This window comes from Podarcis cretensis (genome assembly GCF_951804945.1).
Source record: "Podarcis cretensis genome assembly, chromosome: 6".
NCBI lineage: Eukaryota > Metazoa > Chordata > Lepidosauria > Squamata > Lacertidae > Podarcis > Podarcis cretensis.
In genome coordinates, this window is record NC_137175.1 from 45,324,617 (window position 1) to 45,348,761 (window position 24,145).

At 44.3% G+C, this 24,145-nt stretch overlaps 1 protein-coding gene across 1 annotated transcript in view; it reads right to left on the bottom strand.

Moving 5' to 3' along the window:
• The window catches only part of MDFI (MyoD family inhibitor), a 48,890-nt gene extending 28,628 nt beyond the window's left edge, over positions 1 to 20,262 (bottom strand). Inside the window, exons 1-2 of the mRNA XM_079980931.1 lie at positions 19,755 to 20,262; positions 19,287 to 19,391 (exon numbers count right to left, since the gene is read on the bottom strand). Of these exons, the coding sequence (XP_079837057.1) occupies positions 19,287 to 19,380 (94 nt within the window). The 5' untranslated portion in view covers positions 19,381 to 19,391; positions 19,755 to 20,262. The remainder of the gene's footprint in view (positions 1 to 19,286; positions 19,392 to 19,754) is intronic.
• Between the last annotated feature and the right edge of the window lie 3,883 nt (positions 20,263 to 24,145).

The following is a 24,145-nucleotide window of genomic DNA, read 5'->3' on the forward strand; positions in this document are numbered from 1 at the left end:
TTCCATACATCACTACCGGGAAAACCATGGCTTTTACTATACGGACCTTTGTTGGCAAGGTGATATCCCTGCTTTTTAAGATGCTGTCTAGGTTTGCCATCGCCTTTCTCCCAAGGAGCAGGCGTCTTTTAATTTCGTGACTGCTGTCACCATTTGCAGTGATCATGGAGCCCAAGAAAGTAAAACCTCTCACACACTTGCTAGTTAAATCAACACACCACAGCATAGTCACACAAGCAACAGGTTATTGTCTTTGTTCATATGTTATGTATTTTTGTGTCTTTATATTGTAAACTGCCCTGTGATCCTTGGATGAAAGAAGGTATAGAAATTTAACAAAAACAATACTTACCATTCTAGTTTATGAGTTTGTTCTCCAAACAGCTTATTTACATTCAGTCTTAAATGAATGCACTAGAGCATTTCAGATTCAAAGCTCTTTGGAGAAAGGGAAGTGGTGGCTGAGGCGTCCAAAAGGTAGGGTTGTACTGGCATACTGAAAGACAGACTGTGAAAGACATGCAGTTTGCCAAGTTCCCTATGGGTAAAACCTGATGCTGGATTTCTGATCTAATGGACGCATGCGCTACTGTAAGAGAAGGGTTTTTTTGTTAATCAGTTCTTCTTTCCTGCTGCATCCCCATGTGCTATTTTCCATGCTTTTGGAGAGAGCCCCCCACCCAATAATCTAGAATGGGTTTTTTATAAGTGCAGGGAATTGCAGCAGGAAGACAGAACCAGAAAAATCATCTCTCCTCTTACATTAGCAAAAAGCTTCAGTAGACCCCACATTGCACAGCATCCTATCTTAATTTACTATATTTGAAAGAGGTCTTTGCAGTGCAACTTTAAAATGCTTTTATTTTAAATTTGGCTGAAAGCAGTAGTCCTTATTCAAAGTTACTTATTTTTAAGGACACAAATAGCACATCAAAAAAATGGAGATGTGGTACATTCCCGCCATTCATTTGATTTCTGTGCAAATGCAGAGATGAGCTTGAAGGCTGGGAGAAAGATAAATATGGTACAGATCACCTTCAAGAGGTTTTGGAAACTGCAGACCTTTCACACAGATCGTCATGCCAAGGAAAATTATGGAGAGTCTAATTAAGGACATGCTGGTACAGTAATTGTATAACCTTCTCGGGTCAAACCAGCACAGGTTCTTCAAGGGGAAATTGTGCTTCTCTAACCCGTTAAGAGATCTTTTGAGAAGTTAATTGAAGATTAGATATATGGGAGCTAGTGGACATCATTATTAATGAGAATTATAATTTGAACACATCCAACTCTTTTGTCGCACATCAAACTCATCGCTTAGCACAGGTTTTATTAAAATGGTATCATCCAAGGCAGTGACTATGCAAGATCATGCTGCATTAGCTTTTCCATGAAATATGTATGCCAAAATGCTCATCTATAGAAGTTTCCAAGAGCTCAGTGCCTAGGCCCAACCCCAGATGAGATCTAAGGGTGTGTACACATTACCTGACTTCTGTGTCAGCTTTAACACCAGTTAATACTGACTCTGCATGTCAAATTGAAACAGTCTGGGATTCAACCTTTGTTGACAACAGTCAAGGTGTGGATGTAGCAAAGAACGTAAACAGCATGTTAAGCAAAAGCTCGAGCCTGTTGCAATGCATAGATCCAGGAAAAGGTGCCAACATCATGTACCAGCTCTACCACTTTCTGCTAGGATGAGTCAGCAGTTGGCTATATATGAATTTGTTAGTACACTTTTCCAACACCAGTACGCTTTCAATACAGTTTATATATAAACCAGGGTGGATATATGCACCCAATGCTGTTCCAGTTATGATCAAATTCTGCAACCTGCATGAGCAAGTAGGCATTTTTTTTGTATATTATTCTGCATTTGCTTGTGGAGCATCAAAGAATAATGCATGACCTAAACACTGGAAATCTTGCTCAGCTCCCCCTAGACTTCTTATATTTACCAGGCATTACTGACAACACTTTCAAACTTCTCTTCACAGCTTTAAAGCTGTCTTGAGAGTGAGAGTGTGTGTGTTCAGGTTCTCAGGATGTTCAGTTCTCCAGTCCATACCAACTTCTCTGTTCTTGTGCCAGGCAATTATGGAATATATTTGGCCAATCCACATAATTAGGAGGTTGATATTCCAGAAAACTGAGGCATGATGTGGATCATCAACATAATCAAGGCAGACCGGTGCATAAAGCAGAGCTGGAAGGAGACTGCCTATCACCAAGCTCAACTCTCTGCATTAATACTTGCACATTCATCCCTCCCACCACACTTTTAATGTCTGTTATAAGCAGAGAGCAAGATGAAGAAATCCAGAAGTCATTTTGATCTGCAGGGAACAATGAAATCTACCTGCATTTACCACTATTCCCTACTCCATCACTCTTCAGGTCTGTTTTGAATGGTTTGAGCTAACATCATTGCTCTTCTCAAGTTCAGGACACCAACCCATCTCTGGACCACAGGTGCACCTTGTGTACCAATGCAAATACAATGTAAGCTTTCCATCCATACAAGACCCAGGCCTGCTTTACTGACAGCCTCATTGCTTTATTCAGTTTGTTTCTCAGCATACCAGACAAGATTGAGGAACAAATGAAGCATAACCATGCCCTGTATGAAAATACATGTCAGACAAACTCAAGATTGCAACACTTCCTAATCTGAGTCATCATGATGTGATTGAGCTCCATTCAATAAATTGCTAACTATTTTGTGGTTTTTGCCATGTAAAATTGTTGATGCGTAGTGGAAGTCTGATCTTTTGCTACCCTGTACAGATCTAGCCTCAAAACTCCCTTGTAACATTGCTGGTTACAGTGAGGGCACTGCCTCAGGTAGTTATAGACATACTGTAGCTGTATTGTTTGAATGTCTTCTGTTTTAAGTCCTAGGCCAGAGGTTTTATAGGGTAGTTGTACTGCTATGTACAAAGGGAACAGTTAACTTGAATACAGGATCATATCAGCAACAGGCAGACATCCTCACAAGATTACTGGAGACAGGCTTCCCAATGACAATGAAGAGAAGGCTTATTCCAGTTCCATGAGGCTAGCAGTCACAAAACCAAGGCACAATGCAAGTTACAGTCCACCAAGGTAGCAATCCATTGCATGCAACCTTTCTCAATAAGGTTTTGTACAAAGGCTTAGGAATTAAAATTTAAAGCTGTCAAACTGGGTAAACAAGCAGGATGGCTTGTGAAACAAGCTGCATTGACGGTAGGGCAGCCTGAACTTTTGTGTCTTAACAGACAGACAAGATTTGAGGTGTGAAACCAATTAGCACTTGATCTGCCTGGCAGTTCCTGTGCACACACACTATGGGCTTCTCTGCATTTCTGCTTGTCCCACAGGGTCCCTGTGCTTTCTGGGCATGGGTCCGAGTGGTTTTGCATTTGTCCCACAGCTTCCCCCTGGAAAACACACTCTTTACTGCTGAATCGGAACAAAAAGCAATCCGCAGAAAACCCAAGGGCACTGAGCCATGGATTTTCTAGGGTGTGTGTGAGAGAGTTGGGGCAAATGGAGGTGTGGGTAAGCCTTATGTCACCATATTGGGCAGGCATAGGCCAACTTGGCCCTCCAGATGTTTTGGGACTAAAACTCCCATCATCTCTAGTTAACAGGACCAGTGGCCAGGGATGATGGGAAGTGTAGTCTCAAAACATCTGGAGGGCCGAATTTGCCTATGCCTGATATAGGGTATATGTGTGTAAGTCAGGTTAGGGAAACATTTGGCTCTCCAGATGTTGCTGAAGTGCATCTCCCATCACTCCTGACTACTGGCCATACTTGCTGGGGCTGATGAGAGTTATAGTTTGGCAACATCTGGAGGGCCAAAGGTCTCTTACTCCTGGTGCAAGTAAACACAGCTGAATACAGGATGCATACCGGCAAGAAAGAAGTGACTGGCTGTAGTTTCTGTGCATATGTCCAGCACATGTTTTTATAAAGAATTTTTTCGCTTTAAAACTTTATAGCGCTCAGCAGAATCAAACCTGTTTGATATGTAAAGTCCAGTTCAGCCTTCACCTATGCCAAACATGTACCAACATCCAGCACTTCTGAAGAAAATTGTATACTCTGGCAATAACAGCGTTTTTCCCCCAGAACAACTACCAATTAGTCGCGGGTAAAAAGACAAGTGGAGTTGTGATGTTGTCATTTCACTTCCTCCACCCCTCACCCGCCGCACAGTTACTGCTAAGCATGGCTAGGTTTGAAACACAGTACATGTTTGCATAAATAAGAGGTGTAATGGAAAATGTGTGACACTACACTATGAGAGCTTAAGCAGGGCATGCTGGTCCACAGAAATGAGAAACAGATAAACGAGCGCCAGCTAGTGCTTATGATTCTGGAAGGAAGCTTTTGAATCTTCCTCAGCTATAGATGTGAGCCGCAGAATGTTTCGGAAGTACATTTTTTGCACCCTGCTGTCTTGAGAACTTGGAACTTCTAAAATGCTCATGTACTGAGAGCAGGGATGGACGAGTTTGTCAATTTCTGTTTCTTGTTTTTCTAACCTTAAGTTCAATTTCCCACAATCCCACATCAGTTTGTGATTTTTTTCTTTAAGTCCTCATGAAAGTCCATCAGTATTATAGAGTGAATTTCTCCTTACATACACATGTTTGTATGCAGTTTCCCCTAATTTACACATTTTTGCAAAGCAATTTCCTCCAATATGATGCATTTTTTGCAATGTTACTTGCGCTACTACAGTGGTACCTCGGGTTACATGTGCTTCAGGTTATACATGCTTCAGGTTACAGACTCTGCTAACCCAGAAATATTACCTCGGGTTAAGAACTTTGCTTCAGGATGAGAACAGAAATCGTGCTTCGGTGGCGCGGGAGCAGCGGGAGGCCCCATTAGCTAAAGTGGTGATTCAGGTTAAGAACAGTTTCAGGTTAAGAACGGACCTCCGAAATGAATTAAGTACTTAACCCAAGGTACCACTGTATATGCATTTTAATGCACACATTACCCCAGTACTGTATATGCAATTTTGTACCCATTACTTGGCTGGACAACTGCATTGCAGTGTGACTTCTGAAGGATGGCTGTGTTTCTGCTCTCAGATGCTTCAGGAAGTGTGAATTAGAGAGAGTCATCCTTAAATGGAAGCTGAAATCAATTTTCTCCCCATTCCCAACTAAGAGTGAGTAGCTGATGAGAGGTAACTGTTAAATAGCAGCATTGCATTCCCACACCCGATATTCCTTCTGTTGCTAAGCAAGCCACCACAAATGATGGGTTCCAGAGACACCATCGATTCTTTCAATCAATTACTTTCAGTCAAACATGGGCCAATTTTTACCAAATTCAATTAGGTTTTTTTAAAAAAAATCACATTAGTGTACTTAAAGCCCTAAGATCACATGGTGGCCTTCAGGGCATGAAGTCAGCTTTCCCCAAACCACCCACTGCCACTTTGCATTACTCGCCAGAAGCAGAGCAGATAAGCAGGGGATACTAGTTGATACTATGAAATCTGTATTAGGGTTCAAGGCCTGTAGGCATGGTGCCTGGCACTGACATCTGAGGAGACCCAACCCAGATCTAAAACCGTCTTAATTCAGTGGGTCTTGAGTCCTGGGTGAAATAGATCCATTTTTGACAATGAAGGAAAAAAGGCCAACACCACCCAGATTTATATTAATTATTTGTACCTCGGGTCTGGGGCCAAATGCAGTCCTCCATGATTCTCTGTCTAGCCTTTGGGACTCTCTAGGCCAGTCCTGTCTGTAGTATCTAGCAGGACTCATAATATCCCCTCCTGCAAATCATTCCCATATTCCCTAGAGGCAGCACCCATCCCACTGCTAAGAGGGCCACACCCTAGCCGTCCAGAGACCTCACATGACTAGAAAGAAAGGAGAGGTCGCTGGTTCTGAGCCCATCAGGCTCCCTGTCCACCCCCTCAGAGTCCCATCCTGAGGCCAGTTAAAGTCAGATCTTACTAGTGTGGAGAAGAGGAATGCCTATCTACCACTTCCTAGCCACAAAGAAACACCACATGTGGCAATGTCAAAGCTTTTCTTGCAATACATGCAGGTTTGCCAACCAGACAGCCCAGCAAGTCTCCTGGCCCTTGGGTGATGGCTTTATAAACAGCACAGTCTTAAAAGATCTAGGCCAAACCAAAATGAACCCAGGTTGAAACATTTAAGTCCATGCATGCATCTCTGTGTGTTTTACTGAAGGTTCACGTAATAGTCTAGAGCAGGGGTAGGCAACCTAAGGCCTGTGAGCAGGATGTGGCCCAGTCACCTTCTCGATCCGGCCCGTGGATGGTCCGGGAATCGGCGTGTTTTTACATTAGTAGAATGTGTTCTTTTATTTAAAATGCATCTCTGGGTTATTTGTGGGGCATAGGAATTCTTCATTCCTCCCCGTCCCCCAAAAAATATAGTCCGGCCCACCACATGGTCTGAGGGATGGGGGACCAGCCCACGGCTGAAAAAGGTTGCCTTCTATAAAGTTCTGCACCCCACAGCTCCTGCTGATGTCACATGCCCTTTAATCTTGAGCCTCCTTGTACAATCTGTCATAGTCTACTTGGAATTTACAAGGTTGGCTGATGTGGTCAGTTGATCTTCTCTGAAACAGCAATAAAAATTCTTAACACACACTGTTGTTGGGAAAGACATGTCCCTGGTGCACCAAGCAGACCTTGAGGGGAATGGAAACCAACAAAAGTCACCAAGACAGTTTACTAAGAACTGGCCAGAGGTCAGCTAGCTAATTCTTTACCTCTTCCTTCTTTGCATGACTGAACCTTGACCAGACTTTTAAGCTTCTGTAATCTCCCATATCTTCCAGCACTGTAGAACAGTTATGCCTTGAAGCCAGCATGCTCCTCTTGTCCCTAGAGTCATTTTCTAACCCATTAAAAAAAAAATCAAATATGCTGCCTTCAAACATGGTGCCTTTTAGATGTTTTGGGCTACAACCCCCATCGTCCCTGACATAGGCCATGCTGGCTGCAGCTAATGAGAGCTATAGTCCATAAGATCTGGAGGGCACCACATTGGCTACCCCACTATTACTGCAAGTCAGAAATGTCCAAAATCAGAGCATGTCTGTATCTGCATCCACTTTTCTCCAACTAAAAAAATGTAATGGAACACATTTTGAAAAATTTCTGAAATTAAAAAAACATGCAGTTCCTATTTACATCAATGGCCTCTGACCCTTACAAGTAAAGCCAGTGCCACTGAATTCAGCTAAGTGATAATCTGTTTGCTAACCATTATTGTTTGGACCACCCTTGAGCACTCATTATTTTATAACTAGATTCAGGATCTTTGTTTTGGAGGCTTCTCGTGTCACACCCAGAAAGTAACAATAATATTTTTTTTTAAATAATAATCTGGAGTATCTGGACATTTCAACACAGCTGAAGGAAATCAGAAATCAGATGTCCTGTTTTATTATTGCTTATATTACAGCAGGGATGGGGAACTTGTGGCCCTCCACATACATGTTGTTGGTCTACGCCTGCAATTCTCATCACTCCTGATCATTGGCTGTGCTTGCTGGGGCTACTGGGAGTTGAGCCCAACATTTACTGTAGGGCTACAGGTTTCACACCTCTGAGAAAGGAAAGCATAACCACCCCCACCAGTGTTCCATTGTGGAGAGTATTGTAAAAATCCATACCGCATTGTACATGATTTTCCTCTTCACCTCACCAGCATCTACACAGAACATGGGAGACTAGAAAGCTTATAGTTAGATATATGGCAAGATCTCGTGACAAAAATAAAAAGTTTAAGGCTGCAATCCCATACCCATTTACACAGGAGTAAACCCAGTTGAACTCAATGGGATATACTTCTGGGTAGACATATATAGGATTATGCTGTAAATAAAGTAAAAAAGCTATTAGAATAAAAACAGTTTGAAAACCATTTCATATAATCACTGTTTCCCTAGAATCTCATTAAATGCACCCACTTATGATGAAGTTTAGCGGATACTCTTACCAATGAAATTATTGATAACTTCTTTTTCCTGCAAGCTGGAATTTTTCTGAGATAGATATCCTTTTTAGGAATGACTCAATTAAGCAAAAGGGAATGGGTCAGAATAGATGCTTTCTGGCACAAAGGCTTCAGTTAAGTTTTAAAACTATGATTATTCATTGCTTTATGTATTTTGTCTTATAACCCACTTAAAATATATGGAGAAGCGATGAAACAATGCAAGATTAAGGTGGGGAGAGAACCCTACTTTGTTTTAGGGCAAAATAAAAATGTCAAGGCCAATATGTGATTTTTAAAAATGGTTTGTCTTTTGATACAATTTTGTACAGTTTACAGGTATGAGTGGCTTTATTTGAGGAGGTTTAAATCTGCAGTTGCCAAAAAAAAGTGGGGGGGGGAGGCTGCCCCACATTAATAAGTCAATAAAATTCCAGGTTTCTATGTAAAATTCATTTTGACCAGCATACATGGATACATACATGGATATCATTACAACAGCCTAATCTTCACTAGGATTTTCACATGGATTAGTTTAACTCTGATTAAAGCATATTTTCTCCTACTGGGACTTGGAAACACAAACTTCAATAAGCCAACCTTCAATCAAAGCTCTCACAGATTTAAATAAATGCTGGCCCAAAATAAATTCAATTCTGCGTGCATTACGAGTCACATTTGTATTGAGAAAGTTAAACAACAGATTAGTCTAATGACACCTCTCACGTCAAGGGGCAATCATATACACCTACCTGGGAGTAAGGCCCACTTAAGCAACAGAGGACTTACTTCTAAGTAAGCCTGCATAGGAATGCACTGTGGTATGCAACTATTGACAGCATCGACATCTGTGACTGCATCAGCAGAATGTAGCCAATTTAGAAAAGCAGAATTGGACTATGGTCAGGAATGATGGAAGTTGAAGTTCAACAGCACAACGTTGGGGAGGTACCAGTCCAGGCAAGGCTGATCAAACCCAATATGGCTGGCAGCTGCTTTACAGTTTCTCTGGAGGTCGAAGGCTAAACTTTGGGAGCTTCTTCGTGAAGAACATACGCTCTGTCACCAAGTTGTGTTGCCTCTCCCTGCTCTCAGACAATATTCTGACTGTAGACATGTGTGATCAGAATTTTTTTATGCTGAGATTTTGCTTTCCCCCTCTCCCTCACTCCCCATCAGCAGCCAGCAGTTATTGACATCCCCATTCCAGCACTCAGCCTTTCCTTCAGAGAGACAATGTCCGTTTGCCCTGGCACAACATGCTCAACCAGATGCTGCCTGGAAGGTTCCATCTTTAATAAGACAAGGAAAAACATATCCCACGATGACAAGAACAATCTCGGTCAGAGGGAAAGAATGAACTCAGCTCCTCCTTTGCCGCACAATCACTTGACTTGCCTTACATTTTCCTGTTTTCACCTGCCACTAAATGCTGGGCAGAGCCAAGTAGCCGACACATGAAATTATGGATTTAATATATCAAGGAAGGCTCTCCATGTGCAGAGGGTTGCGCATTTTAGGCAGAATAATGAACTGAATGCAGGCCACATCAGCACTCTGCTTGGCTGGGCCAGCTGAACTCTGAGCAAAGTATCAGTGGAGCACTCTTGTGAAAGATGCATTGTTTACGACTACCCAAGGGGATGGGCAGTCCAGCTAAGTTAGGATCTGGACAGAATGGCTTTCAAACCAGCATGATGCCTCAGGGCAAATTTGCCAGGAATGATCAGAAAGCTGCTGTTTATGCCCACAAGAAGTTAGTGCTCCCTGCCCCACCCCCCTGCTAATGCAGAAGTGGGAAGCCACAGTGGGAAGGCACCAAGAGAGGGATGCAAGAGCAGGAAGCTAGCCATGAAACAAACTTCTGTGGGCCGAAGGAAGGTGTATTGTTTCCTGGGGAAATGTGTGCATATCACAATTTGGACCAGCCTTCCCCAACCTGGTGACCTCTAGACATTTTGGACTCCAACTTCCATCAGCCCCAGTCAGTATGTATCGTTCAGCAGAATATTTGAAACAGGAGCCTACACAGATAACAGTGTTGCAGACACAGGCTTTCCTTGTGATCGACAGCCCTGCATCCATGTCTATACACATGCATGTCTGCAGGGATGAATACTGCATCTCTCCCACTTCTACTGGCAGGAGCATCCCATGAGCAGAACTCTACTCCAGGGCTGGAACCATCACAGAAAACCTAGTGAGGAGGACCCAAGCCTATGTGAGGAAAAGTGGTATTTCCAATAAACAAACAAACAGCTAGGACCAGGCATCCATCCAATGGAGGCATTTACAGTATGTGTAGAATAGGAGTAGCCATCCAGACATCATGAGACTCTGACTCTTATAATACCTAATAATAATAATAATTTATTATTTATACTCCACCCATCCGGCTGGGTTTCCCCAGCCACTCTGGGTGGCTCCCAACAGAATTAAAAGCACAATAAAACATCAGACATTAAAAACTTCCCAAAACAGGGCTGCCTTCAGATGTCTTCTAAAAGTCAGATAGTTGTTTATTTCCTTGACATCAGATGGGAGGGCCTTCCATAGGGCAGGCACCACTACCGAGAAGGCCCTCTGGCTGGTTCCCTGTAACTTCACTTCTCACTTGTGAGGGAACCGCCACACTCACTGGGACTGATGGAAGTGGAGAGTTCAACACTATCTGAAGTTTTCTACCTTGGTGTTGAGTAACCTGTCATTCACCTCTAGTCTCTTTTACAGCAGATATACCCCTAAAAATGGAAAATGCAGTGAGTTCCCATTTCAGTTGGGCCATCTACACGTTACTACAGCTCCATCTTCCGCACTAAAGCAGTCTCATGTCACAATAAACAGTCGTGCCTTCACCCAAAGAATTCTGAGGGAGTTACCTGGGAAGAGGGATAGACCTTTTCATCATTGTTTAGTCGTTTAGTCGTGTCCGACTCTTCGTGACCCCATGGACCAGAGCACGCCAGGAACTCCGGTCTTCCACTGTCTCCCGCAGTTTGGTCAGACTCATGTTTGTAGCTTCGAGAACACTGTCCAACCATCTCATTCTCTGTCGTCCCCTTCTCCTTGTGCCCTCCATCTTTCCCAACATCAGGGTCTTTTCCAGGGAGCCTCAGCTTCATGATCTGTCCTTCCAGTGAGCACTCAGGGCTAATTTCCTTAAGAATGGATGTGTTTGATCTTCTTGCAGTCCATGGGACTCTCAAGAGTTTCCTCCAGCACCATAATTCAAAAGCATCAATTCTTCGGCGATCAGTCTTCTTTATGGTCCAGCTCTCACTGCCATACATCACTACTGGGAAAACCATGGCTTTTACTATACGGACCTTTGTTGGCAAGGTGATGTCTCTGCTTTTGAAGATGCTGTCTAGGTTTGCCATCGCCTTTCTCCCAAGGAGCAGGCGTCTTTTAATTTCGTGACTGCTGTCACCATCAGCAGTGATCATGGAGCCCAAAAAAGTAAAATCTCTCACTGCCTCCATTTCTTCCCCTTCTATTTGCCAGGAGGCGATGGGCCCAGTGGCCATGATCTTCGTTTTTTTGATGTTGTGCTTCAGACCATATTTTGCGCTCTCTTTCACCCTCATGAAAAGGTTCTTTAATTCCTCCTCACTTTCTGCCATCAAGGTTGTGTCATCTGCGTATCTGAAGTTGTTGATATTTCTTCTGGCAATCTTAATTCCGGCTTGGGATTCATCCAGCCCAGCCTTTCGCATGATGAATTCTGCATATAAGTTAAATAAGCAGGGAGACAATATACAGCCTTGCCGTACTCCTTTCCCAATTTTGAACCAATCAGTTGTTCCATATCCAGTTCTAACTGTAGCTTCTTGTCCCACATAGAGATTTCTCAGGAGACAGATGAGGTGATCAGGCACTCCCATTTCTTTAAGAACTTGCCATAGTTTGCTGTGGTCAACACACTCAAAGGCTTTTGCATAGTCAATGAAGCAAAAGTAGATGTTTTTCTGGAACTCTCTAGCTTTCTCCATAATCCAGCGCATGTTTCCAATTTGGTCTCTGGTTCCTCTGCCTCTTCTAAATCCAGCTTGCACTTCTGGGAGTTCTCGGTCCATATACTGCTTGAGCCTTCCTTGTAGAATTTTAAGCATAACCTTGCTACCGTGTGAAATGAGTGCAATTGTGCGTTAGTTGGAGCATTCTTTGGCACTGCCCTTCTTTGGGATTGGGATGTAGACTGATCTTCTCCAATCCTCTGGTCACTGCTGAGTTTTCCAAAGTTGCTGGCATATTGAGTGTAGCACCTTAACAGCATCATCTTTTAAAATTTGAAGTAGTTCAGCTGGAATACCATCACTTCCACTGGCCTTGTTATTTGCGGTGCTTTCTAAGGCCCATTTGGCTTCACTCTCCAGGATGTCTGGCTCAAGGTCAGCAACCACACTACCTGGGGTGTACGAGCCATCCATATCTCGTATGGCTTGTATGGAAGAGGGATAGACCTTTTAAGCCACTCTAAATAGTGTAGCTCTATGAGGGGAATAGGACAACCTCACAACTCTCAGCACCCTTAACAAACAATAGTTTCAATAATTCCTTGAGGGAAGTCTTGATTGTTTAAAGCGGCATGATACTGCTTTGAATGTATACTGCAGATGAGGCCTTAGATGACTACCACCTTTACGTTCACACATACTACACAAACCTTGGATCTTGCATGCTAGAGATAAAAGGTATTTACAGGTTACCAGAGATCCCAACAAGGAACCTCCAGCCTTCACAGGTTTCTGTGAATGCCATCATCTACCAAGGAAATGTCCAAATGATGTCAAGACATTATTTATTAGCCATAGTCAATGCATTTCAAACAACAACATGTTTGTGCTCAAAGAAGTTTAGAATATAAGCAGCCTACAAATATCTAAAGAGCTGTCAAATGGAAGATGAAACAAGCTTGTTTCTTCCGGCTCCAGAGGCTAGGACCAGAACCAGTGGATTGAAGTCACAAGAAAGGAGATTCTGACAACAACAACAACAACAACAACAACAACAACAACAACATTTATACCCTGCCCATCTGGCTGGGTTTCCCCAGCCACTCTGACTAAACATCAAGAAGAACTTTCTGACAGTAAGAGGTGTTTGGCAGTAGAACAGACTCCTATGAGAAGTGGTGGACTCTCCTTCCTTGGAGGTTTTTAAGCAGAGGTTGGCTGGCCGTCTGTCATGTCTGATCTAGTTGAGATTCCTACATCGCAGGCGGTTGGACTAGATGACCCTCGGGATCCCTTCCAACTCTACAGTTCTGTGACTCTATGATTCTACAATAATAGTACATAAACATAATACATAAAAGTTCTGTGAAAGTCAGTTAAAACACAACAAAAAGCTCAATAACAGATCAGCTACTTTGAAGTGGGCAGCTGAACTGTTTAGTGAAGCACTTTTGACTGGTTTTCCTAAACACAGTTGTTGGAAATTAAGGCAAAGTTTATCTGTACTAAACTTGTTAGAGTGAAGAAAAGCACAGCATAGGACAGGACTGAGGAAACACAGGCCTGTCAGATGTTGTTGTACTACAACATCCATCATCCCTAACCATTGGCCATGCTTCCTGGGACTGATGGGAGTTGTAGTTCAACAACATCTGGAGAGCCACAGGTTCCCCAGCCTTGCTGTTGGGAGAATTTAGTGCTTTCCAACTTTCAGTTCCCTTTGCTGCTTCTCACACTACCATCCTACGGGTGGCTTGATAGAGAGCTTGTATATTCAAGACTAAGTGCTTGAAGCTAATGACTTGAATAAAGGAAGGACCAGGCAGTGCAGAAGTTGAAGGTCCATCGACACAATGATTACGAAGGAAGAAACAGGCTGAATCTTTTGCAATACAATCCCATGACTCCCACTTCATCGACAGTAACAAATGCAGAATAGCTAAGAGTATAGCTATTATTTGTCTTCTTTTAGACTTTTCAGGATTTCTGTCTCACACACAATGCTAGACCAGGGCTGCAATTGCAGAAATTCCCACTGTATGTAAAGTGACTTACTTCTAAGACCTGCTTGAGAGTAAGCCTACGTAGTAATGCAGCCTTGCATCCCAAGGCTACACCTACTCATTTTGCTCAGTAAGGTTTGCTCTCTTTCTGGTAAGTGACTGCAATATTGCATTATGGCCAAACTAGATGTTATGCACAGGCATGTGTGACTGTACCTGAATGGTCCTTTTTAAGAAGCAATAACAATAACAATAACAATAACAATAATAATAATTTATTATTTATACCCCGCCCATCTGGCTGGGTTTCCCCAGCCACTCTGGGCTGCTTCCAAAAGAATATTAAAATACTGTGATACATCAAAGCCCCTTTGGAGTAGGGAGGTGCTTAGGCTTTTCTTAAACCTTCCAGCTTACCCCCTGCTTGTTTGTCAGCTCCCCACTTGCAGCTCAGAGTTTCAAATGGAGGAAAACACTCATTTAGAACTCCTTAGACAGGAAAGCTGGTGCAGGGGGCCAGGGTGGTGAAGAGAAATAGGTGCTTCACCTTTTCCCCAGCTCTTCTCCAGTACCAATTACCAGCCCCCAAAAGCAACATTTCTTGCTTAAAAAAATAGTGTAAGAGTAGATTTGGTCCTTAGTGTATATATTTAACACATACATGAACTCAGGAGACTGTCATTATCTTTTCAGAATTGCTATCCACAATTGGTGCTCCGACCGGAATTCTGTTTCCAAAACCATTCTGCTTGCTCTTGTGTTCTAAAGCAACTTTCTCATAGCTTTCTTGCGACTTGAGATATATGCTTAAAAGTATGTAAGTAACACCTGGTGAAATCTCAGAAGCCAGAGGAGTTGCTGAATATTTTCCAGTAGTCGGAGGCCAAGTCTTAGTTTCCTGTATAGGGGTTTGGGGTTTTTCACCCCTTCTAAAGACTAATAGACATATGAAAAATGCAAATGTGCTCAATTTGCATAATTTAGACAAAGTTACAGAATTCTGCTCTTTGTGTTACAGGATTTGGGTTATTCTTGCACAGGATTTTGATATGCATACACTTACTTGCTCCGACCTGCCTGCCGCCACTCATTTTGGTTAGGAATGGTTTGTGATATAGAATAATCCCTGAATCAGTGTTGAAATTGGGGCCAGCAGATAACATGAAAGTACTTAACTGGGGAGTTATAGGTTTAAAACTACTCCTTAGTTACTAAATTCATTTGGCGGCTTTGTGAAGTGATTCCCTGGAGATCTCATGTACTCTCTTCCAGTACACCTGATCCTGATAGGACATACAAGAATACTGGAGGGCTTTTGTCTACACTGCTCACCTGTATGAACAGGTGGATGGTAATGATCCACTGTCTACACTGCTCACCTGTATGAACAGGTGGATTGTAATGATCACTGTGCCAGCATAACCTTCCCTAGTCACTCTGGAACATAGAAGCCACTCATTACGGCCTTATGCTAAGTAAGACCATTTGATAATCTAGCTCACCAACTACAACATTTCTTCTGGGTTGCAGATAGGGGGCATTCCCAGATCTACCAGGAGATACTGGGGGTCGAACCCAGGAACTTCTGCATACAAAGCTGATGCTCTTCCATTAAGCTATGACTGCCTGTTCCCCAGAGGGAGGGTGGAACACCTTTTCATATGCCACACCATCCCTGCTCAGTTTCAGGGATGGGGGTTTGCTGCACTTTTAGCTTAAAGGACCAAACCAGAAGGTACAAAGAAGTTCCTGAAATCCTAAACTGTAACAATATCATGAAGATATACGTGAAATGAAAACATTCTTCAATGTGTTCTAATTCTTTGGGGGACAGAAGGGAGAAGAGGAAGGAAAACCTAGTAGAATACACGGCCAATTCACACAATTGCCATGCTCAAGAGAGGACACCTTCTTCCCCAACCCTCCATGGCTTTTTTATTTGTTAACTGTATTTGCCTGCTGCTCAACAACGAAAAGGTTATCTGGATGGCAAAAAGGGAAGAAAGGAATAAAAAAAGAAAGGCAATAACCTAACATTAAAAAAAAAAGTAACTGTGTTGGCTCGAGGAAAAAACAAAGAAACCTCAAATCCACAGCTGGAAATACCTTTATTTATACAATCATACCTTGGTTTTTGAACAGAATGCATTCTGGAAGTTCATTCAACTTTCGAAATGTTCGGAAACCAAAGTTCACAAACTGAAACACCTACTTCCGAGTTTGCGGCGTTCAAGTTCCAAGTTGTTTGTGAACTAAGTTGCTCGAAAACCAAGGTATGACTGTATTACAAAATATGAAAACAGGAGCAAAGGGTAGCACCAGCATAACAAACGTACATCAGGACTACCAGTTCTCACAGGTCTTAAAACATCCTGAATCTCAGAGCATCATAAAGTATGTTTAAACCCAAGGGAAATAAAAAAGAACATCTTCACCCAGTGCTGATCAGATCAGAGGGTTGAAGCCACTTGAGACTCTAGTCTGGGGAGGACATTGTATGCCTGAGGTGCTTGCTGTTCACGGCAAATTTGACATGGGATGCAAAAGCTGCCACCTTAAAACAGTGAGTCCGACAATCCGCTGGTCATGAGTATGGAAGGGGCAGGGACAAACACAGGCAAAGGGGGTGGGTCTCATGCATTGGCCTCCTATGAAAACAGGCAGAAATCCATGTAGGTTGAGGCAGTCATGCAATCACGTCACCCCACAGTCAAGTCCTGATTTCCCAATACAAGCTGGGAATTTACCACACCTTTTTTAAAAGGTCACTACAAAGGTTTCATGGTTCACTTTTGAAGAACATAAACTATTATCTACAAAGTTTGGGTGGAGCTCAGATCCCCACCCAGCATGACTTCAATAGAAGGGCCTTAGGCAAGCTACTCCCTCAGACTCCATACTAGGAATGGGGAGACTCAGATTCACATCCCCACTCCCTGGGTGACCTTGGGCCAGTCACAGTTTTGCAGTCTAATCTTCCCCCACAGGGTTGTTGTGAAGAAAGAAATGTTTGGAAGATAAAAAAGTCAACATATAAATGACACAAACATGACGATAATACAGACCAGAGGTGTCATCTTCTCAAGAGGATTGAGGGGGCCCAATGTGACGTCCCGATGTCCCATGCACAATGTCACAAGGAGCATGGGGATGGAGCTGGACCCCCTCTGAACGTTGAGAGGGCCAGGCCCCCTCAAAAAATACACTGGGGGGCCAAAATTGGCACGTATGATACAAACCTAACTAGGGTTACAATCAAATCAAAGCACACGCAAGGCAAGTAACCATATAGTCTTTCCGTGTTAATCCCAGCCTCTCTTTTGTCTATTTTATCTTCTGTATCTGGTTTTAGATTGTAAACTTCTTGGGATAGAGACTTGCCCTCTTGTCCTCTGCAAAGCATAGGTGCAACAATGGTACTCTATTAAGAAAGAGTGTTGATGCACTGCTACAAACACTTCAAGGGAGGGTTTTGAGGGGAGGGCTGCAGCTTTGTGGTAGAGCATCTGCCAGGTTCAATCCCTGGTTCAATCCCTGGCATCACCAGGTAGGACTGGGAATGTCCCCCATCTGAAACCCTGGATAGCTGCTGCCAGTGTAGACAATGCTGAGCTTGATGAACCATATAGGCAGTTTCCTAAATTCTTATGGCCTTAACATCATGAATTATTTTGAGACCTAACCATCAGTCAGCCATCAGGTTCAATAAAAAGACAGTAAAAAAGGTAAAGGGGACCTCTGACCATTAGATCCAGTTGTGATCAACTCTGGGATTGCGGTGCTCATCTTGCTTTATTGGCCAAGGGAGCCGGCGTACAGCTTCCGGGTCATGTGGCCAGCATGACTAAGTCGCTTCCGGTGAACCAGAGCAGCACACAGAAACGCTGTTTACCTTCGCGACGGAGCGGTACCTATTTATCTACTTGCACTTTGTGCTTTCGAACTGCTAGGTTGGCAGGAGCAGGGCCCGAGCAACGGGAGCTCACCCCGTCGCGGAGATTTGAACCACCGACCTTCTGATCGGCAAGTCCTAGGCTCTGTGGTTTAACCCACAGCGCCATCTTGGGAAAATTGGTATTTGGTTACTGCACAGCCAAAAATTCACCCATTTGCCCAACCACAGCCCACATTCCCCCAACTGAGTTTTTATAAACGAGTTTCCAGTATTGTGCGAATCAGTTGCAGCTCAACAGGTCAGCAGTGCCAGGAAGGGGGCATCTCCGCTGAATCCTCTCCAGATCCCTCAAATGCAGTCTGCAGCCAAGGCTGCTGCAGGGGATACTGGAATGTACGCTCCTAACTTCAGTGTACACTGCCCACTCCCCCCACCCCAGTTACAGAGCCCGAAGCTAGATCTGTTGAAAGGATTAGATGGAACAAAGAAGAAAACTCTTTTCCTGGCTGCAGCTCGGTCTAGAGGATGTTATTAAATTTAATATGATCAGGACTCGAAGTGGGGGAAAGGGGAGGGGTGGAGGAGACCAAATCCCACAAGGAGTTGGCCCCGGGCCCAGCAACAGGCGATGCCTGAAGGAAGACAAAAGTTCTTGTGAGAAGCTCGGGTCCCTACACACCCCAGCCCCCAACGCCTGCGAAGTGTTTACAGTCCTGCAAAAAAGAGAATGGCGCACGAGAGAAAGAGGCTTTGGAGAGAAAAAGGAAATGGTGGGTTTCGTGCTGAAAGAGGAGGGGAGGAGGAGGAGGAGGAGACCCTCTGGCACGCAAGCCCCCAGCAAACGCGCTCTCGTGAACGCCCTGCACTTCTGCAGGGGAGGGGGAGAGAGATCAACGCTCACATCCAACCCGAGAAAGAGCCAAGGCGCTGGGAGACTCGCGCAGCTCCAGCCCTGTGTGCAGCCTTCGAGGAGGAAAAGTCACACGCACGCACGCTGCATGTATGTTGCACGCGCACACAAAAGGAAAAGTCTCCAAAACACACATGCTGGGCCAGCGCCTTAGTGGATGCGGCGTAAATCAAAGCGTAATGGGGGGCGGGGGGTGGAATCTGCCTTGCCAGACTTCGGATGTGTGCGCGCACACACACTGGGGGCCAGCTGGCACAGATCACAGGAGGCTTTTTGCAATATTCATACATACTAGCAAAGTTTCGACATGGGAGGAGGGGGAGGGGGGAGGGGGAGGGGGAGGGAAAAAGTCTCTTTTCTCCCCCTGGAGTTTACCATTCTAGAATCAGGCCCACAGCTAAACGTGCGCGCGCGCACACACAAAATCCACGAGAGCTTAAAAGTCCCCCCCCACTTCCAACTACAAGTAAGTATCGAGGCAGTTTGTAAGTTTCGGGAACAAGCGCTCTCTGTGCTTACCTGCGCTGGGGGATGGGAAGGGCGCCGGATCCACCTGGGGGTCTCCATGGAGCGAGTCAGAGCGGCTGGACGGCTCGCTTCTCACCTGGGACATCGGACTGAGCCCTGCGAGAGACGCCACACGCAGAGAAAGACACACACAGAGAGAAGCTCATTGAAGACGCTCCCTCCGCCGCCGGCCCACAAGGCGCGCTGTCTCTCCCATGGAGATGAATCAGCCGTTTAGGTGGAGAAACCGCGCCGCGCCAGCCCAGGCGCCCTCGGTCCTCTCGCCCCACAACTTGCCCCAAAGGCTATTCCCCTTCGCGAGGAAATCCGAGCCCCAAATGCCTGCTCTGGACACCTTTCCGCCCCTTGCCAGCTGCATGCAGGAATTCAGCAACACCTCTCCCTCCCTCCCCCTCTCCAACACGGCCCCCCACCCAATAAATCGATAGGGGAAGGGTGGAGAACTGGAAAAGGACTTACTTTGGGTGAATCGTTTAACGGCGCTCCCACAAGCCGAGGGTCATCTTACTGTCTTCTCCATACAAGTTTCTCTCTCGCTGCCAGCAATTCAGCCCCTTTTAAATTGGGCTCAGAGTCAAAGCACAACTTGTGGCTCTCTGCCCCGTTATTAAGAGTCTTTCACACACTTCATTAGAAATTGGGGGGGGCGCGCGCTTTGCTTCACTCCTTTATCTCCGCAGCTTGTCCTTTATTGCACTGTTTGGTTGCAAATGGACAAGTTTCTGCCTCTCCCCCTCGCCCCGTAAGCTCTGCCTCCAGCCTCTTCCACAGGAAATTGCATTCAGCCTTCATTACTCAGTTTCCTTCAAGCAGGAGATATTTGGAGTTCAGGCAACCTATAATAAGTTGCTTGGCGCTAAGGTTTCTGGTGGTTGTTGCTGGGTTTTTTTGTTTTTTAGCAGCAAAAGTAAACAGATGCGCACACACAATTCCACAAACCCACTTTCCGCAAAGTTTTTGGTTTTTTTTAAAGAAGAGGGAGGGGCAAAGTGAAGCCGATTTGCGCACTCCTGTGAGGGAAGTACCAGAACCCTAATTCAAAATTTACATGTGGCAGATCTTCAAAGTAAACTTTTGTGTCTGCTTACACACCCAACTTTTCAAAGAGTAGCAACAGTGAGACTAAAATCATATCAAAGGCATGTTGCCAGCCTTAAAAAAAGTAGGGGGCAGTTTATCCCTGTCTACACACCAATGTTTTACTTGTATTAATTAAGCCTCTGTTGATAATGATAACAGTTATTACTATTACGGTTGTACCTTGGAAGTCAAATGGAATCCATTCCAGAGGTCCGTTCAACTTTCAAAACGAAAACCAAATCACAGCTTCTGATTGACTGCAGGAAGCTCCAGTTTGGGTTCCAAAAGAATGTTCACAAACCAGAACAATCACTTTCAGGTTTGCAGCATTTGGGAGCTAAAACATCCCAAGTTCCAGGGTGTTTAGGATCCAAGGTATGACTGTACCTGCACAGCAGATTCTTCCAGCGAAGAAAATAACCCCAAACCATTTTACACAACTTTTGCATGTATGGTATTGCTGGACTCTTTTGTTGTTGTTGTTGAGTCGTTTAGTCATGTCCAACTCTTCGTGACCCCATGGACCAGAGCACTGGACTCTTACTTACAGCTTATCTCACAATCAATCCTTGATTTAGAAGTTGGCATACCTTAAAGCAAGGATGGGGAATGTTGGGCCTGCCAGATGTTGTTGGACTACAACTCCCATCATCTTTGACTATTGGCCATTCTGGCTTCTGCCAATGGGACTTGGAGAGCAACAACATCTTACAAGCCAATGGTTCCCCTACCCCTTTGTCTTAAAGTGTCAGAGCAGCAACTGAGGTGAATAGAGACCACTCAGAGAAGAGATTAGAGAGATTTTCTTACATACACACCCTTTTGGTAATTTTTCATTGTTTCATGTTGCAACATTTTCATAGAAATGAAAAAACCGGCCTGGTTGCCTCTCCCACCTGACTTTGTTTAAGAACTAGTCACATGGCAGGCGCAGCTGAGACAAGAGACATAAATGGCATTCTTTGCTTCCCCATTACAACTTTGGTCCTGGGTTTGTTAGATATCCCACCAGGATCAAAGGGAGCTGGCTAGCAAACGAGGCTCAGCAAGTAGAAATTAGAAAGTTGTATTAGGTTAACTCTAGGTCATTAATTTTATTACCACCTGCGTCAAAGTGGCACAAATTAGAGTTTGCATGTTTAGCTGGACTCATTGAATATGTTTTGTTTAGCTTCCTTTCTTGTTCCAGCACCTCCAAACTTGCTGAGACTGCTGGGAGTTGTAATCCAGAACCTGGGGGGGGGGGGGCACCAGGTTTGCAAAGGTCACTAGAATAGGTGGAGTAAAACTGGACCTCCAGGCATGGGGTACATGTCACAGAATCGCATCTTCACAGAAATGCTTTTTAGACTACCCAGGCTATTCTTTTCACAGTTTTGACAATCAATATTTCAGCTTGGGAGGTGCCACGGGCCAAGGGTCTCAGGCAGCATAGGGGTCCCCCATTGCTTTCAGTATCAGGTAGCCTAACTTTGAATAGCATCGTTTGACGAACGACTTTTGCAGTTAAACCGGCAGCTGATACTATTAGGATTTTAACTCACACCAGCTAGTAAAGCTTGCAATGAAGTTGACATATAAACATCAAATGAACGTAAGTTATAGGTTCAGGGCGGGGTAAGTACAATTTATGTTGGCATATTTGTTTTTGGTTCAGATATCATTTTACGGCGAGATAGAAAGTTTGCTCAAGAAGATGTCAATACTCAACCTAATTTGCTTTATGAGTTCCAGACTTGTACATCATGGGCATGTCCACCTCTGTTAGGTGTTTTGTATTCAGGTACTGTATACACTGGGACGCAGGTGGCGCTGTGGGTTAAAGCCTCAGCGCCTAGGGCTTGCCGATCGAAAGGTCGGCGGTTCGAATCCCTGCGGCGGGGTGCGCTCCCGCTGCTCGGCCCGACGCCTGCCAACCTAGCAGCTCGAAAGCACCCCCGGGTGCAAGTAGATAAATAGGGACCGCTTACCAGCGGGAAGGTAAACGGCGTTTCCGTGTGCGGCTCTGGCTCGCCAGAGCAGCGATGTCACGCTGGCCACGTGACCCGGAAGTGTCTCCGGACAGCGCTGGCCCCTGGCCTCTTAAGTGAGATGGGCGCACAACCCCAGAGTCTGTCAAGACTGGCCCGTACGGGCAGGGGTACCTTTACCTTTACCTTTACCTTTACCTTTACTGTATACACTAAAGCCGTATTAGTCACCCATAAAAGTGTCTGTTTCTTTCCTTTCAGCATCCATTGCTTCCGTTAACGCAATGTTCCAAACTTTATTATGCTATACCAATGATCTAAGGTGGCATCCTTCAGATCTTTCCAGTTTTAGGCAATTGTGAGTCTTGCTGCTGCCAAGGTGAGGCATCCCGGAGTTTTACCGTAGAGGTCCATATTTTCTCCTGTGATTCTTAAAATTCCAACTAGCTAGTATAAGTATACCACTCTTTCCTTCAGTGTGTGACAGTCTGGCAGTTCTCAGTGTCTCAATCTATGGTGTATGAGAAAAAAAGACTACAGCACAAATCTTACGTGCAAAAGGTTTAATCCTTGGCATCTCCAGCTACAAATTGCTCAGCTGAGGAATCATAATAGCCCTGCTAGTTAATATTTGGGTCAGTTTTGTGAAAGACCTCAGAGACCCTGGAGGACTACTGCTAGTCACAGTACTGTTAAAAAGGGTGCATGCCACCCCCAATTTATGCTGAGCGGTGCACAAGATTCCAGGAAGTTCCGGGCGTTCTCCCAAGGTCATGTTTCCATTGATATTCAAGATATGGCAGAGGCTGTAGTGTCTTTAAGGAATGTGGTTTAATTACACATACAGTGGTACCTTGGTTTTAGAACAGCTTAGTTTATGAACAACTTGGAAATAGAATGCTGCAAACCCGGAAGTAGGTGTTTTGGTTTGTGAACTTTGCCTTGGAAGCTGAACATGTTCCGCTTCCTGTTGAGTGTGTTCCATTTGTAAACTGAGTCCCCCACTGCTAACCAGAGGCTTCCAGTTGAGTCTGTCAGCTGTTGAGTCCCAAGCACCCACCCAACACAGAGGTGATATTTGGAGCTTTTGTTTTTGCTATTTTTATTGTGTTTTTGTTTGTGTGGCTTTTTTGTTTTTTTGACTGTGACTTGTTCTTCGTTTTATGGGACTGACTTGTGACTGTGGCTTGTGACTTTGTTTTTGTGACTTGTTTTTGTGACTGTGTGGAACCCAGTTCAGCTACTGATTGATTGTGTGACTGCAGAAATGGATAAAAGCCCCCCATACAAACAATGACTATCATCAGTACACGGAAGAAAAAAAAGTAATTTTAATTTTTATCGTCTACAATACTGTCTTGTTCATTTTATAGTACAGTACATTGATTATTGCTTTCATTTCATGGATCAGTGGTCTCGTTAGATAGTAGAATTCATGTTAAATTGCTGTTTTAGGGGTTGTTTTTAAAAGTCTGGAACGTATTAATCCATTTTGCATGATTTTCTAGGGGAAAGTGGGCCTTGGTTTTAGAACACTTTGGTTTTGGAACAGAATTCCGGAACGGATTAAGTTTGGGAACCAAGGTACCACTGTATTTACATCTGTGTTTAGATGAAGGGGGTGCAGATCTTACAGCATTGTTATCCATAGCAGCCTGGCATTGCAGTCTGAGCCATCGTAAGCACCATCCCTTGGTTCCTGCGTTCCAGCCAGCTCTCATGGCTGCTACCCTTCAGCTCCTGCATGGTGTTCTCCTGACTTCCTTGATTGTTCCCAGAAACCCCCTGCTCCAAGCCCCT